Below are 16879 nucleotides of genomic sequence, written 5' to 3'. Positions count from 1 at the left end.
TCAGGGGGAAATGAAGAACTGAATTCATCAAAAAGACTAAACTATTCCCCAATTTTGGTTTAATATATTCTGCCCACTGTGCTTTTCCCACAATGTTATGGGTCCATTTATCCATCTATAAGAAGCAAAGATTTAAAGAGGCAGCTCTATATCCCTAAATCTACAATTTAAGCATCATGTTTTGTATGCTAAATTTAACCAACCACATGCCACAAAGTGCAGAATCTAGAATCTATTGAGTGTTTCCTCAGTTGTCTCCTGTACCAGTAACGAATTAACGATGGCTTATAGAAACAACAATTCTACTTGGCTTATCCTTTGTAGAAGATTCTATAGCAACAAGCAATACCATCAGTGCTTAAATATAGTAACCTTAATCCAAATTACAAACCTATCTTGCGGAACTTAATAACATTCATCATACAAGTAAACTTTTTAACTTTTTACAACCCGGAATCTCCCTTCCATGGGAAATGCAAATGGCAGCATCAAGATCAATGCTATATCACAAACATTCCAAAATGTCGTCTGGAGCTATGTAGTTCAAAGCAGAGTCATCTCCCGGTCGACATAAAGGTGCAGCATTAGCCATCTATCGTTTTACATTTAGACAAGGGGAGATGAGTAAACGACCTCATGCGATTCTCAGATCTGAGATCACAAAACTAGTGGTGCATCCCTCCTGTGCCCACAGAATCAAGTTCCTTTAGTGGCACCAGGATTCCGACCAAACTGGATTATCATTGGCTTGCCTTTAAATACATATCCATTCACTAGATTCTGAAACCAAAGGTATGTGATATAAACCATTTAATAAGATCGCCCCATCTCATGGTTTAGCAAATTCTGGAAGAACTATATGACAAATGAATAAAAAATATCGTAATGGAAATCAGAAAACGAAATCATCTTGCACATATCAGAAATTAAAACACAGGAAAGCGAGTCTGCTGTGAGAAATATACCAGTCCCTGATGAGCCAGCTCAATTGATGGGAATGTTAAAAATGCTTGACCTCTCATCCTTCCTTCCTGAAACTCAGAACTAGTCATTAATTTTAGTCATGCTTATGCTACCAGCGAATATTTGTTTTGGAAGTCTCCTCGTATGGCATCAACACCAAATTGAAATTCATATACGGTTTTAAAAGCCAATCAAGGTCTTACCTGCATCAGTTTTACATGAAGGCAAGACTTGGCAGTCTCAATACTTCCAAACAAGCACCCTGCCATAGCAAAAGACATATGCAGAACTCAATTGACATCTGAATGATAATTATGTTATAATGAACTCATTATGTCACATATTTGGTAAAGTTATTATTCATTTTAGGCTACTAAGGTGCTCATTAAGGTAATTATTATTTTTTTTAGAAGTGTATGTACTAGTCTAAGCACAAATCATGTACCGATAAAACCAAACCTGAAACAGCTAAAAGTGTAGCAGCTTACCGAATATTAAAAAAAAATCTTCACCAACCACATCTTTTGCCAAATTCTTAATATACAACACAGGAGCCGGATTTCCAGTGGTATAGTTCTGCACCATCCATCAATTCAAAAACACAAATCCATTACACAAGCAATTTTGCACTACAATGTTTTCATAACATCCAAGTACATGACCACTAGAAAATCATGCACATATCAAAAGAAATTTTTGTTGAGAAAAAAGCAATAAAGAAATGTCAGACCATATAACAGATTAGATGCATTGAACAATTAGCGGTTGTCAAGTTCCTTTAGATTAACCAAAAACTGATGAAACAAGTGGGCGAACAAAGAATTTTGTCACTTGAAACAAATTTGAGATTGTAATCAGGAAAACTTATAAAGGTAGCTTCAATAAGATCAAGACGGGGATATTTTAAGCTACTCACAATTCTTTATTTAAACACTTGATCTCTCAAAGTAGTTACCAATTTCCATAATAGAGGCAAGCAGTTTGCAAATGCTAATGGAAAACTGGAAAACATGATCAATTAATATGATAATCTGATAAGATATGCAAGTCTGTCTACAAATAGCCTTCTACTAGAAACAATTTATCACAAAAAAATTGCTAGACATTACTCAATGGAGGCCGATATAATGACAATAGATACAAGATACAGCAATATGATACGCATGAAATTCCTTGAGAAAATTAATGTAACATAAAAACAATAGATTTTTAAGTGAAATATATTTTGTTTATTTGATAAAACTTGCCAGAACAGTGTAGGTACCACTACATTCATTTAACTTATGTTGAATCATTATATTTATGGCATTGATGAGAATCGGTTTCAACCCAGCAGGCAGATACTATATTTGGAATGTAGCACTTCGACACCTAGAAGGATGAGACATGGCAATAAAATGTGTAGATATTTAGCTACATTCAAAGTCCATACCTTAAACATTGGAAGAGATAATATTTCTTCAGGAGGCAATTTTCCACTCTCTAATTCTTCTGGAGTCAAGAATTTATGTAGATCTGGACTATCTTTTTCTGGCTCCTGTAAATCTTGGCTTCTGTCATCATTTTTACGCTCATCCTTAATTTCTTTGGGAGCAATATTGATCTGCAAAATCATCAAGAAAAGCAACAACTGTAAGCTACAATAATATGCTACAAGAACCAATCAGATGGAAAGTAAACAAATACCTGCAAAACAGGGTTCTTCTTCTTGATTAATGGGATTTCTTTTGGGACTAAGGTGGCTGGTTTTACTCCAACATCCTCATGAGCTACATCTTTATCAATGGCAGGGCCAATAATTGTCTCATGCCTGGCACGCTTATTAGGCTTTTCTGTTGTTGGCTCTACCTCCTAAAATTCTTTTTTGTTACTTTCCTATGGTAACTTAAGAATAATGAATGAAAACACACACACACTCACACTCTTGTTGGTATTAAAAAAGATGTGCATGAAATAAATGCTTTACACGAATTTGAAGCATTTAAGCATTTTCCATTGCATATATACATCGCAGTGGATTAGATGCTAAGGAAGCAATGGTGATGATACCTCTTCTGAAGATTCCATCTCTGATTCACCACTTGACAGATCTGCAGACTGAGGCTTCAAAGGTACCGGAGGAGGGGGAGGTGGTGGTGTTGGCACGACTGGAGGTAATGGCGGTGTTGGCAATGCCATACGAAATGGAGCTGGAATGTTCATTTTGTTCATTAAGTGTAGAACCTATATTAGATAGGTAGAAAAATTGTGATCACTATTTGCTACTCAGCAGAAAAATAAAATAAAATGAAAAAAAGAATTCCACGGGTGCTGGAGAAAGAAACCAATGAATTTTTGCATCCTCAGTTAATACTGGAACAACCTGAGTGTAAAATCGGGGAACAGCAATCAGAGCATTAACAATGTTGGTCAATATATTTCCATCCGGCGGAGGGTAAGCATACCTGTTAAACCAATTTGATTAGAGTATACCAAAACCAAACCAAATTTTATACACCACACTGCAAAGATGGTTCGAAAACCATGCATCATACTTTCTACGACTAAAAAGTAGGATACATGACAACATACTATAAGTACACATAACTATCATTCATAGTTATTCATGTATTCAGCAGCAAAGCACTAAAATAGTAAAATATAGATTAAAATAACAGTTGTCAAAGTTAGTTATCAGTGGTTATCATTTGAAGTTTCCATTGTAAATTGAACATTAGGGCAATAAATGGCTACAATGTATCACCAGATAATAATATATATCTTTTTTCATCATGTGAAATAGAAGAACAAATATATAAATTGTAAGATACTGCTGGTTGCAGTGGCATTCTGCTTCGCCTAATATGTTATTCTTGAATTGCATGCAATAAGTAAACACCAAACACAACATGATGTTAAGGGAGACTTGAAAAAGATGAAAAGCAAGAGGGAGAGTGATTACATGAACATACAAAATATAGACTTGATTGAAGAAATTCTCATTGAAAAATTTCATGATTCTATACTCTCACAGCCTCAACAACATATAAGTAGAATCAGACTTTTAATCTACTATGATTTTTTTAGTGTCTTTTCATTAATCTGTTTTTTATTTAATCTTCTTGACCTATCTGCCATATTTAAGTGCCAAGGGGAATCCTAAAGCAATAAAAAGCAACAAATACAAAAGACTGCAATGTCAGAAGCGTACTCAAGGTGAGGTGGAAATGGATAGTCAACACCAAGTCTTTCAGCAATTGGCTCGGCAACAGGGAAACATCCTGATTTTGTATCTCCATCAATAGCTTTGGTTACAGTTGTATCTTTAACCACAGACGCTTTAGACTCCTTTCCCAGCTGAGCTACACTGCCTTTTTCGCCACTTTCCATTGGATTATTAGCTCTCTCTGCTGACAAGACTTTACCAAGAAGCCTCAACCTAACCAACCCCATGAAAGTGAAGTCACAATCATACAAAGGATACAGTTTCTAATAAACTTTACAACGTTATATTTATATTAACCAATTTCAGGGCAAGTATTTTACTCATAAAGTTGAAACTCAGGAATCAATTGAAAAAGGATATCAGGATAAATGAATATGAAGTAGAAATATAGAATTAAGAAACAACAACAAAGCCTTGTCCCACTAGGTAGGTGGGGTCGGCTACATGGGACCACAATGCCTTTGCATCCTATCATTTATAGTGTTTGAAATAAGCTCATTTGGGCTTAAATTTCTCCTGATCACCTCATTTAGAGTATTCTTAGGTGTCTCTCTGCCCAGAACCATTAATCTATCCTCCTAACTGAAGGTTCTGCTAGTCTTCTCTCCACATGTTTATACCACCTAAGACAATATTCCACCATCTTTTCAATAATAGGTGACACCCTGACTTTCTCTCGTGTTTTCGTTCCTTATTCTGTCCATTCGAGTATGACTATTTTCTATCAAAGCACTCTCATCTTTGGCACACTAAGCTTATTTTCGTAGCTGGTTTATGATTTACATCAACCTCTATTTTTATATTGTTTTGAATAATACAAATAAGAAATATAGAATTAAGAAAATGCAAAACAAAATTAATATACACTAAGGCCATCTCTTCTAATATGCAATTGATTCATTTAAAAAATTGAACCAAAAGAAAGGTAACAAATGGTTCAAAGAAATTAAAATACCCATGTAGTTGACGTTGTGCTTGAGATGCCAACATTTCATTTTTGAAATCTACAAAAGCACAATTCCTCAACCTGAATTATACAAAACAATTATGATTAACATTCATGAACAAAAATAAATTGGAACAAATATTATCAATTGATTAAATAACAGTGAGATTTTTTTGTGAGGCACCACAAACAGCAACACAAGCCTTTTTCCACAAGGTGGATTAGCTATAGATCTAATGATGTTACTGTAAAAAAGTTTCACAAAGACATGAAACACCACCATCAATAAAATGGCATGGTTCAAGTAATTAAGTATCAGTGAACTATAAGCCGCTGTCCAATGGAATTAATAAAAGCTGCTAAAAAGCTGAGGCTAATATACAACATAGTAGCATAAAAAACAAATTGTTCTAGGAAGATCTCTCACAGCCACAATCTAAATTCGAAAATCGGGAGATTTGTCAGTCTCCCAAAAGTTCTTCCTTTAATAAAAATGAAAAATTATATTAAGTTCACGTTGTAGCCTACGCCTACAGTTTATTTATTTTCTAGTTTAAAACCTTTGAATTTAGTTACTTTGTTTTTGTTCATTATGCCAAAAGGCATTTCTACTCATCACCTTATTTCATAGGCCATGAATAACCAAATGCATCATCCAAAGTAATTCACTAATTCTTTCCTTAAAAATATAAACACAACAAATGGCCCACTGAATGGCTAATAACTGACATGACTATAAAACACCATGGAACTTAGAAAAGCACCAACTCCACTAATTCGTTCCTTTCCTTCTTGTTCACCCTACCATTTCATGAAGGATAAAATAACATTTATGTTTTCTCATTCAATTAAGATCTCCAATGGACATGGAAATAACCCAAAACCAAAACCATCCTAATTTACAACACGTATGCTCGAAAACCATGAAACAACAATCAAAGAAATGTAAAGCATTTCATCAAACACCTAACATGCAACACCATATCCCCATAACCTATCACTATTTTCTTCCATGTCTTACAAAGAATAGACTGGTGGCAAAACAAAGGGTCAAAACTCGCTAATGCAAATCAATGGAACCTAATGATGGCACAAATCCTTGCATTACAAACTTATTGCCAAAGAGTGATATTAGTGAATTCTAAAATGGAGAAGCTTTAAATAAATATATAAAAGCAGTGGCAGTTAAATTACCTTCCAGTAGAGCACGGACGAAGAGAGGAAGCACCATAATGAGATAAGAGCCGAGAAAGGGTGTCATGAGGTATAGCTTCGGGAAGGTGCTTAATCAAAAGGGTCACTGGTGAATCCATAGCTGGAGGCTTTGAATCTGCAGAGTGATACATGTGGCTACCCAAGAAATGTTTAAGAGGGGATTACCAGCTTCAAATGGAGAATGGAGGCGGCGCAGGAGTTGAACGGACTCAGCGGAGTAGTGATCGAGAGAGAACGGAGCAGCGCACCAGCTCTGGCTTAGAGAGCAGAGAAGGGGAGAAGAGAAACGTAGCAGCATTGCATTAATGATCCTTCAATTTTTTTTTTATTTTTCAATTATTTGATATAGCCATAGTTATCAAAACCGAACCGACAATCAACCCGGTCATATGACCGGGTCACCGGGTTACTGGTTCAACCGGTGTATCACTGATTCACCCGGTTGACCCGGTCATAATTTAAAAAATATAAAATTATATAAATAAAATTAAAATTATGTATTAAAATTTAAAATGTAAGTCTTTACAAAGAAAGAGAGAATGAGGAGTTTGAAGAGAGAAGAGAGAGCTTCAAGAAACTAGTGAATTGAATTAACTTCATCCTATTCTTCCATTAATGAATCAATTCTACACACTTCTTAGAGGGAAGCAAGAGCTTTATTTATAACAACAGAGTTGGAAAAGAGAGAAAGATCACAAATCAGAATAACAAACCCTAACTAACTATACCAAACTGATTTTGTTACTGACCAACTCTTTTATCTCTTATCCCTTAAGATACAGCAACAAAAGATTTAGCATTTTCTAGGCAACACAACAACAAGGTTCAATAACAAATTCAACTCAACTCAATTATCTAGCAACAAATTCTACTTCCAGCAGCAACCACATTTATGATATGTTCAGCATCAAATTCAACTTACAGCATCAATTATCCTATTAAAAGGCTCAAATTCTTCAAGAACACAGAGGATCCTTATACTAGTTATTCAGCATACTAATGACTCTAAGCAAGCTTTATATTCAAATACCCATAGCTTAATACAAAGAATCACAATTCTTGACAAGTAATAAATATATAGTCCTATTGCAGACTTGACACACTAACAAAAACTCACGGTTTACCGTGAACAAGGAGCCATCCCACTAGCATTCCCAAGGTGATGCCCGGTAACAATCACCGGAATCCCATGGTTTCCTGCTGCTGTATGCCTGTGTTACATGCATCAGAATCAAAATCTAAAGAAAAGAGAAGTGAAATTTGCAACTGTGGCCCGTGGTAAACAACAATTAATAAGTGGATGGATAAGTAGCTAATCATGGTAAACAACAATGAAACATAACACTCATTTGTAAAATCCAAAAAACTCACGTGCCATGGCCATCTCCATCGAATGAAGAAGCATAGTCCTGTGTTGAATTAAATATTCCTCTGGTTACAGCAAATTAAAATTAGCTAAATCATAATTTCAGCAACAAACTCAACTTTCAACAACAAATTCAAGATGTACTAATAATTTACAGCAATGAAATTGAAAGAGGAAGAACAGGGCCGAAGCTGGAACTCACCTAGGCAGAGAGACGAAGCAAGCGTTGATGAAATACCTGGGCCGAAGCTGAAACCCTAAACCCAGACTCACGGCGGAGGAAGCGTTAATGGCCGAAGCAGGAAGACGAGCTTAGCGCGACAGGGCTTGCGACGAGCTTGAGGCGGCGACGCGAGCTTGAGGCAGCAACGCGAACTTGAGGTGGCGACGCGAGCTTGAGGCAGCGACGAGCTTGAGGAGCCGGCAACGAGCTTGAGGTTAGGTGAGAGAAGAGAGAGGTGAGATGGGATGTGTTCTAGGTTAGGGCACCACGCAGGGGAGGGGGGTAAGTGAGGAAGAGAACGGCACCGTTTCCCTCAAAAAAAAGAAAAAAAGAACCGGACCGGGTTATATGACCCGGACCGGGTAAATATGTAAGGCGACCCATGTGTCTCTACCTTTTCGTTTATGCATAGAGAGATTAACTTGCTTGATTGCTTACAAAGTGAAAGTGTTTAAAGGGGATTGGACTCTTGTTTCTGTGTCTAGAGACGGACCAAAAATATCACATCTTATGTGTTGCGGACGTTTTATTTCTCTTCTATAAGGTTAGAAAGTCTCAAGTTGAGTTGATGATGAATGTTCTCAGCACTTTTTGTAGAGCCTCTAAGATGAAGGTAAACCTCCAAAAATCTAAAACACTTTACTTTAAAAATGTTTCTTCTGTTCGTAAGCAAATATTTACTTGTATGTCTAATATTCGTTTCACTCAGAATCTGAAAAAGTATATTGGTGTGAATTTGAGTCACTCTCGTATCCCTAGACGAGGGGCTCAAGATGTTATTGAAAAGATTCAAAGGCGGTTGGCGAGTTGGAAAGGTATATTATTAAATAAAACAGGGAAGATTTATTTGATAAAGTCAATTATTTTGCCTATTCCCATCTATTAGATGCAAGTTTCTTTATTTCTTGTTTATACTTGTGAGAAAATCAACTCAATTACTCGTCAATTCTTATGGAAGGGGCAAAGTAATGGAAGAGCTTTCTCTTGTGAAATGGGAAACTTTAATTGTTCCTAAAAAAAGGCTGGGGGTCTTAGCTTTAAACATGTTCATTGTGTGAATCTGGCTTTAATTGGTAAAATAATTTGGCAAATTTTTAATTGCAAAGATAAGCTTTGGATTCAACTTTTGGTGGGCAAGTATCTAGGGCATTGCTACAGTTTGGATTTTAAAATCATAAAAAATGTCTCTAACTATTTGCACAATATTGTTGCGGCTCTTAACCATTTGAAAGAAGGATTTTCTTGGTGTCTTGGCTCGCTTAACCAATCAGTTTGGTATGACTATTGAAGTCCTATTGGTAAGATTGGTCTACCCTATATTCGTATTTCTAGATTATACCTCCATCTTGAAGATATTTGTGTTAATTCTACTTGGTAAATTATAGGGTTTAGCGACTCCTTTAACCTCTATTGTTAAGAGTTTTATTCTTGGTATTACTCCTCATTTTAGCATCAATCCTGGATGGTTCTAGCATTCAACTCCTTCAAAAACTTATTATACCAAGGACGATTACTATTGGCTCTTGAAGCGAAGGTTTAATTAGCTGAAAACTTATTTTCTTGCAATTTTAATTGGTTCTCTAGCTTTCTAAACTTCTTTAATTGTTGTTTAAGACTTCTAACTAGTAATTAGACTTTGTGACTAATGAGAAAGAGTTAGATGACTTAAGATTAGATATTTCTGTTACGAGTTTAGAGACAGTGACTTAGGCTTGGGATGAACTGTGGGTGGAATAACTTGAGTAAACTGGTGGAGTGTTGAGATGATGGTGTATTGAGACAAGTGAATGATTGAGGCTGATGAGATTGATGAGATAAGTATTACTAAACTTGTGCTATGAGTAGTGATCACTGTGACTGATTCTATACTATTGATATATTGAGATTGATGAGTTGCTATGCTCCTGGCAAGGACGGTACTTAATCCCGCTTACAGTGAGATGTGAGGTCTGAGGCTGAGTATCCAACTCGCATCCTTTCGAGTCACAAGAGTGTGTTAGGCACTATATCCATGGACAGTGAGTCGGACACTATATCCATGGGTACCATTTTTATTTGTGACCAAAAGGCGACATCCCAAGGGAAAGTATCGGGTTGACAGTTGAACCGACAAGTGATATCACGGCCAATAGGACAGACATTCATCATGTGCATCTTCTATTTGTTTGTTTGCTTTTCCTAATTGCATCTTTTGCCTAGATGTATAACATACTTACTTGCTTCCTGAATTACTTGCTATATATGCATATTACTTGTGTTTTACTTGTTTGCAGTTACTTGTGCTTTCTATTGGGATTGAGGAGACTTGGTAGGCGATGGCGATGGGATCGCATGGAGGTTAGACTGGCGAAGACCGTGGGACAGCGGTGTTTATGTTAGTTAGAAATCCCTTAAGATAGATAACCCTTTTATGGTTTAAGTTTACTTTAAGTTCGAATCTTATGCTTGATGTGAAGTTCTAAGATTGCCTTTGGTGTCCCGGAACCTTATATCTTATATATTGGGCATTGTTACCATACTGAAAACCTCCGGTTCTCATACTATATGTTGTTGTTTATCAGATGCAGGTTGCAACCCATCTCGGTAAGTTTGCGGGATGGTGACAGAGCGGAGGATTCGCTTTTATCTTTTACATTTTGTTTTTTTATGTAGATTCTCTCACTTTTGTATATTGTATCTTGTTCCCTTAAAGGCTTACTTTGAGAGCTATGATGTTGCTGTTTTATTTCAAAACTTTGTGATGTCTGTATTAACTAGTCAGCCTAAACTTCACGGGCTGCGGCTAGTACTCTTTTGGTTATTATCCTTTGCGTTTTAGGGTAATAGGGTGTTACATCCCACCCCAGCACATGAATCGCGAAACGACAACTACCCTCGAGCCCACGGGAGAATAATCAGCATCGTCCATGCACAGCCAACCCCGCAACAAGCAACAGCCATGAGCCGACGACCGCCGATATGGCGAGGCTAGAGCAATCGATGGCCTGGGAGAACAAGAGAACTGAATAATTTAAGAGCTACACCAACGAGTGCAGACCTTAGAAGGTCGAGTAATCACGGAAAGAACAAACACCTCATCCTCAAAGTTCTCTCTACTGCTCCCCTCAACTGGACTCTTCCACTTCCTACTAGACTCGAGAACAGGAATCTCCACGACCTAGCTAGCAAACATCATGTTGGTAAAGAAAGCAAACAGCAAGTGGCAAATGTGCATCGACTACACGGACTTAAACAGAGCTTGTCCAAAAGACGTCTCTCCCCTGCCAAACATCAACGAGTTGGTAGACCTCGCCTCGGGACACCAGTACCTCAGTTTCATGGCCGCATACTCAGGGTACAACCAGATACTCATGCACAAGGCAGGCGAAAAAAATGGTATTCGTAACCCTCGAAGGTACATATTGCTACACAGTCATGCCCTTTGGAAAAAAAATGTAGATGTCACCTGCCAATACTCGTCACGAATATCTTCAAAGACCTCTTAGGAACAAAACTGGAGGTTAACATTGATGACATGCTAGCCAAAATGGAAACGAGCAAAGAGCTTATTGATGATCTCAAACTTATATTGGGTACCTTGAGGAACACCGGATGCGCCTTAATGGAGGTAGAGAAATTCCTAGGTTTCATGATCACACAACGAGGAGTGGAGGCAAACCTAGAAAAGTGTCGGGTCATCCTCGAGAAGAGAAGTCCCACAAGTCCCAAGGACGTCTAAAGGCTAACTGGACGACTAGCCGTTCTCTCGCGCTTCCTCGGAGCCTCGACTCAGAAGGCTATCCCCTTCTTCAAACTTATGAAAAAGGTATAAGTTTTAAGTGGGAAACCGAATGCGAAGATCCTTCTAACACTTCAAAAAAGTGTTAGCAGAACCTCTTGTACTCTCAAAGCCCAAAGCGGGAGAAACATTGTACCTTTACCTCTCCATAACAGAAGAAGCATTAATCCGAGAAGACAAACAAAAAACACAAGGGACAATATAATTCATAAGTAAAGTTCTCCAGAATGCCAAGACGCGTTATTCCAAGCTCGAGTAACTCGCCTATGCACTATCACGGCGTCCCGACGGCTCTGACAATACTTCTAGAGCCACCATGTCGCCTATGCACTACTCACGGCGTCTCGACGGTTCTGACAATACTTTTAGAGCCACCCTATCGTAGTCCAAATAGACTAGGCCATCAAGCAAGTACTTCAGAAGCCAGACTTGGCAAGGTGAATGCTTTCTTGGTCGGTTGAGCTTTCCCAGTATAAAATATGATTTGAGCCTAGAAACGCAATCAAGGTTCAGGCCATGATGGATTTCATCGTCGAAATGACCCATGAAGCGAAGCTACCGAACTATGGAAACTCCACGTTGACGACTTATCGAACAACAGTTCCAGCGGAGTGGCAATAATATTAGAAAACAAAAATAGGATTACTATCGAACAGTCGATTCGATACGAATTCCCAACCTCCAATAATTAGGCAGAATACGAAGCTCTCTTGACTGGATTAACACTAGTTAAGGTAGTCGGCACAAAAATACTAGATGTTTGCAGTGACTCCCAGGTAGTTAGTTTTCAAATAAACGGGGACTACCAAATACGGGATCCTTACTACAACAGTACTTATCCAAGGTTAAGGAGCTGACTGCCGAGGTATCTATTTGCACATCCTCAAAGAAAGAAATGCAAGAGCCGACATGCTCTTAACGCTAGCAAGCACCAAGTTGGTCTCGAAAAACCGTTCACTAATCCAAGAATTTGTCAAGTCACCTTTCATCACGGCCACTCCCTTAACACTTCTCCACATGTTTTATATTCTTCTCTTCATGGTTGTGTAGCCTATTTTCCTCCCCAATAGCTTGATTGTGAGGAATCTCCACCAAAACTTCCATAGTTCCTTTTTAGCTTCCTCATTGATAACAATGTTGAAGATCCCTTCTCCCATATCTTCAACTATTATCTCTTTTAGGTTCTTCCATTCCCTTATTTGATTTCTCTATTTCAGGTATGGTTTTTTCATCATTGTTTATACCATCTTCATCAGAACTCAAAGGATCATCTTCAAGCTCTTGGTCTTTTCGTATCACTATGTCTGCATAGGTCCTATTATTTGCTCCACTTTCTTCATGCTACATCCAGTCTTCAAACCTTGGTACAAGTGCTTTTGTTCCAATAAAGCCTTCATCTCCTTTACGTACCTTCTTGACACTTTTTTGCAGAAGGTCCCTCTCTTGCTCAGAGGGTCTTGTTTATTTCGGGCTCCTTCTGATGATCCTACTTCAGTCATAGGGCCGATTGAGGACTGTGGTGGTGGTATTTTCACAAATAAAAAGGAAAACTCATATGGAGAGAAAAGAAAACGGTTACTAATAATGGCTAGTTGTAGAACAAGAGAATAAGACAATGCAGGAAATTAAAATAAGTATATCCTTATTTTGTCGACCTTGGTGATATTATAATTTCTTTCACAATTGTAGCGTAATGGGTGCTAAATATCAATTTAGAAATCTTTAAGTTGTAAAGCTCAAGTTCGTTGTAGCTCTAAACCGATAATTAACAATCTCAAATTTTAGTTTAAAAGTGTCACAATTCAAATCAATAACTGAGAGTTTAGACCCGAGTATTTTTTATTGGAATCACAATATTGTGCATAATCATTGGCTATAAGGGAATCGAGAGTTTGTTTGCAATTGACAAAAATTTAAATAGAAAAAAATTAAAAGAACAATTAATGATTAAATGACAAAGAGATTAATTTGAAAGTAATAAAGACAATTAACTAGAGGAGAAGTAAATTCAAATGCTAAAAGATCTTAGCAATGGTTGAGAGTTAAGGGTCACTATTCTTGTCACTAACCACAACATAATGATTACAAAGAGCAAACTCAATTTGTCAACCTCTATAAATTGAGAAAAGTCAATTAGACTTAATTAACCCTAATCCACAAGTTCTAACTAACTTACTAATTGAAATTAGTAAAAGATTAGCGTTAGTAAAAACAAATTTAATTAATATTTCTAAATTATCAATCAACTTGAACATTAGTAACTCAAGATCACCCAAGTTTCCAACCCAAGCCAAGAATGTAAAATCTACTCTATAACTAAGTGAGACATTTTATTAAATACTTGGAAGGCATAAAAATAAAACTTCTTAAGCTAAAATAGCATAAAAGAGGAAGTAACAAAAAATTCTAAGAAAGTTAGTGTAACAAAATAAGAAATTATAAGCAAAACTATAATTAAACAAAACTAAAACCTAGAACAAGAGAATTTGAAACTTCTCTCTCTGTAATCCAACTAAAAAACCTAAAAACATTGTAAAAATGAGTGTATGATGAGTTTTGTTTAATCCTTCCTTAAATCTTGATTCATACTAGTTCCAAAGTGATCTGAAATTGGCCAAAATGACGCCCCAAATTGCATCACGAGTCCCATGTCATTTTAAATACGACACACGATTAGACTGGTGTGTGCGCACAACACAGGATTTTTCTTCTTTGTTTTTTTTGCGAAATCTCTGCTTTTGTATGTTTTTTATCCATCTTCCTAAGTCATCCTTACCTTCTAAACCTCGAACAACTTTAATAAATATATTAAGGCATCGAATGAAATAAAAGTAAAATTAATTTGACAATTTTAAAGTCCTAAAAAATATGTTTCAATCAATTAAGTACAATTAAATTTTTTTTTACAAAAACATGTATTTACAAAGAATATGTGTAAGTTAAGTTAATAAATTTTACCCTTTTCAATATAAAAATTATATTTGAATTTATCATAGAGCTAGTAAAAGGTTGGGTGGATTTGACAAGTAAGAGAGATTTTTTTTTAATTCTTATGTAACACACACACTCACTCTCTCACTTACACTATACCTATTATGAACTCTATATTCTACTTTATGAGTTTAACCCAATATTTGAATTCGGCGCGACTCTTTTGGAGGCCAACAAATCCCAGTATACTAGCATTGGATTATTTTCTTTTGGGTTAAGTACTTTTTTCATCCTTAAGATTTGGGTCAAAATCAAAATCGTCCCTGACATTTTTTTGTATTAAAATCATCATCAACGTCACAAAACGTTATAAAATCATCCTTTTTACCCTAAAAAGACAAATTTACTCTTACAAACAATAAATTATAAAATTAAAAAATACAAAAAATAAATTATAAAATTAAAAATTATAAAATAAAAAAATTAAACCACATTCTCCTTCTCCATTCCAGATCCCACCATCATCTTCAGCCTACTCCTCCTTCATCAACATCCTCTCACCTCTCTCATCTATCCTTAAATAGACACCCACGTAGCTGCGCTACCAGCCTCCTAACCGGTGCCGACGAGCTTCCATTCGCAGCAAACCGCCGCCTGTCAACTCGCCGGCGACGACGACCACAGCCACCATGAATGGAGTCTCGAGTGCCGTCGACCAAGTGCTGCACGTTCTCCAGACCTCTTCGCTGGCGACGACGACCACGACCTCACGAACGGAGTTTCGAGCACCGTCGTTACCCTGTGCAACTAAAGCTCTCAACCCCTGACCCTATGCCGTCTGTTCCTCCCGACAAAGCAATTGAGGGCATCTCCTCACCGTAGAAGACGACGTCAACAACCACGCGAAGGTAGTCCGTCTCTTTCTCGCGCCCAACCACAACCTCCATCAGCCCTAAACCTCCCTGTTTGTCTTCTGTTTGTTATTTTCCTTTTTTTTAAACCATTAGTTGAAAGGAACAAACATGAATAAATTAATTATTATTAGTGCTGTTGTTGTTAGCAGAAGAGATATAGTAGTGGGTAGGGAAGAAAATTATTATTATTCCTTTTTGTCTTTTCTTCTATTGTTGTTGTTAATAGTGTTAGCGAATTGTGAGAAGGAGTCTGTGGGTTGTATCTGGTAATAAGAGATGAAGGTAGAGGTGTGGGTGATTCGGTGCGTATGGTGATGGGTGGATGAGGTTCAGTGGGTTACTGGTATTGGATGAGGTTGAACGGTGGTGGGTGAGTGAGAAGAGCTTGACTTTCATCAGAAAGCAAAATTGTTCCCTCTCAGATCTGGTGCATATGAAGTAATTAACAACTTTTGTGATGGAATATTATCTTTACTTTTTGGAGGTGGTGGCAAAGCTTTCACATCTTTTATTCCATTTATCCCAGCATCTTTTGCAATGTACTTGTGGCCAATAATGTAACTGGAATGAAGAGTTTTGTTGGAAAAAAGGTTTTTTAATTCTAAAATTTATTTTTTGTAAGGATAAATTTATTTTTTTAGGGTGAAAAGGATGATTTTATAATATTTATGACGTTGAGGATGATTTTAATACCAAAAAAAGGTTGAGGACGATTTTGATTTTGGCCCCAAACCTTAAGGACGAAAAAAATATTTAATCCTTTTCTTTTCCTTTGGACTGGTGTCGTTAGATTATTTTGTTGTGATGTTTTTTCATGGATTCTGTTTCCAAAAGTCCAAAGGTGATAAGGCTAATTAGATTAGTCTATTGCATGTACGCTGTTGCATTTTAAATAAAAGAAACTTTATCCAAGAAAAAATAAAATGAAGACAAAAAACAAAAGAAAAAGCCTATTACATTTTTGTTAGTTTTGTGTAGGATTTTATTAGCCTCCAAAAATAACTTTTTACTTACGAAGAAGGGATCTCTCAGCCACGAAGTCATTTTAAGAGATTGGATAGTTTTACTCTTTACAAAGGATAACGTCATTTTTGGATTACAAAAGGATAAATAATTAAAAAGTTATTTAGTCGTTCATTTTTAATTTGAGGTTATATAGTCTTCCGTGAAAATAAATAGAGTCAGAATGAATATTTATTCTAAATTTATAATATACTTCTATAGTTTTACTCCTCAATACAAGAGTCATACATTATCAAACTATTAAGGTCAAGGAAAATAATTTTATATTGAACTTTCACAACTATTTTGGCTTTTGACAATGATATTTTAGGCTAT

The 16879-nt window shown here is 36.6% G+C and overlaps 1 protein-coding gene across 6 annotated transcripts; it reads right to left on the bottom strand.

Annotated features, from left to right (window-relative positions):
- On the bottom strand, positions 1-8214 carry LOC107634015 (U11/U12 small nuclear ribonucleoprotein 65 kDa protein). Of its 6 annotated transcripts, none has more exons than XR_001618756.2 (14): positions 7898-8214; positions 7701-7760; positions 7454-7540; positions 6309-6582; positions 5124-5195; positions 4154-4381; positions 3326-3407; positions 3013-3186; positions 2650-2814; positions 2396-2566; positions 1452-1539; positions 1167-1225; positions 966-1044; positions 1-780 (listed from the first exon to the last, which is right to left on the bottom strand). XR_001618756.2 is itself a non-coding variant. In XM_021123881.1 (14 exons), the coding sequence occupies exons 4-14, from the start codon at positions 6458-6460 to the stop codon at positions 697-699; spliced, it is 1341 nt and encodes a 446-aa protein (XP_020979540.1). In that variant the 5' UTR covers positions 6461-6582; positions 7454-7567; positions 7701-7760; positions 7898-8214; the 3' UTR covers positions 1-696. The 6 variants fall into 6 exon arrangements, 5 of the variants coding, with proteins under 5 accessions (XP_020979540.1, XP_020979536.1, XP_016193087.1 ...); XM_021123881.1 differs by having other exon boundaries at positions 966-1031; positions 7454-7567; XM_021123877.1 differs by having other exon boundaries at positions 966-1031; positions 7447-7540.

This window comes from Arachis ipaensis, chromosome B01 (genome assembly GCF_000816755.2).
Source record: "Arachis ipaensis cultivar K30076 chromosome B01, Araip1.1, whole genome shotgun sequence".
NCBI classification, from domain to species: domain Eukaryota; kingdom Viridiplantae; phylum Streptophyta; class Magnoliopsida; order Fabales; family Fabaceae; genus Arachis; species Arachis ipaensis.
This window is presented reverse-complemented; position numbering and strand designations above follow the sequence as displayed.

Bases quoted from the DNA above. Each gene is read 5' to 3' on its own strand.
- LOC107634015 (XM_021123881.1), bottom strand. From the start codon at position 6,460: ATGTATCACTCTGCAGATTCAAAGCCTCCAGCTATGGATTCACCAGTG. The intron at 3,408-4,153 runs GTACGCTTCTGA...TTGGTTTAACAG, and splicing joins CCATTTCCACCTCACCTTGA to GTATGCTTACCCTCCGCCGG. The intron at 1,226-1,451 runs GTAAGCTGCTAC...TTGCTATGGCAG, and splicing joins AGATTTTTTTTTAATATTCG to GGTGCTTGTTTGGAAGTATT.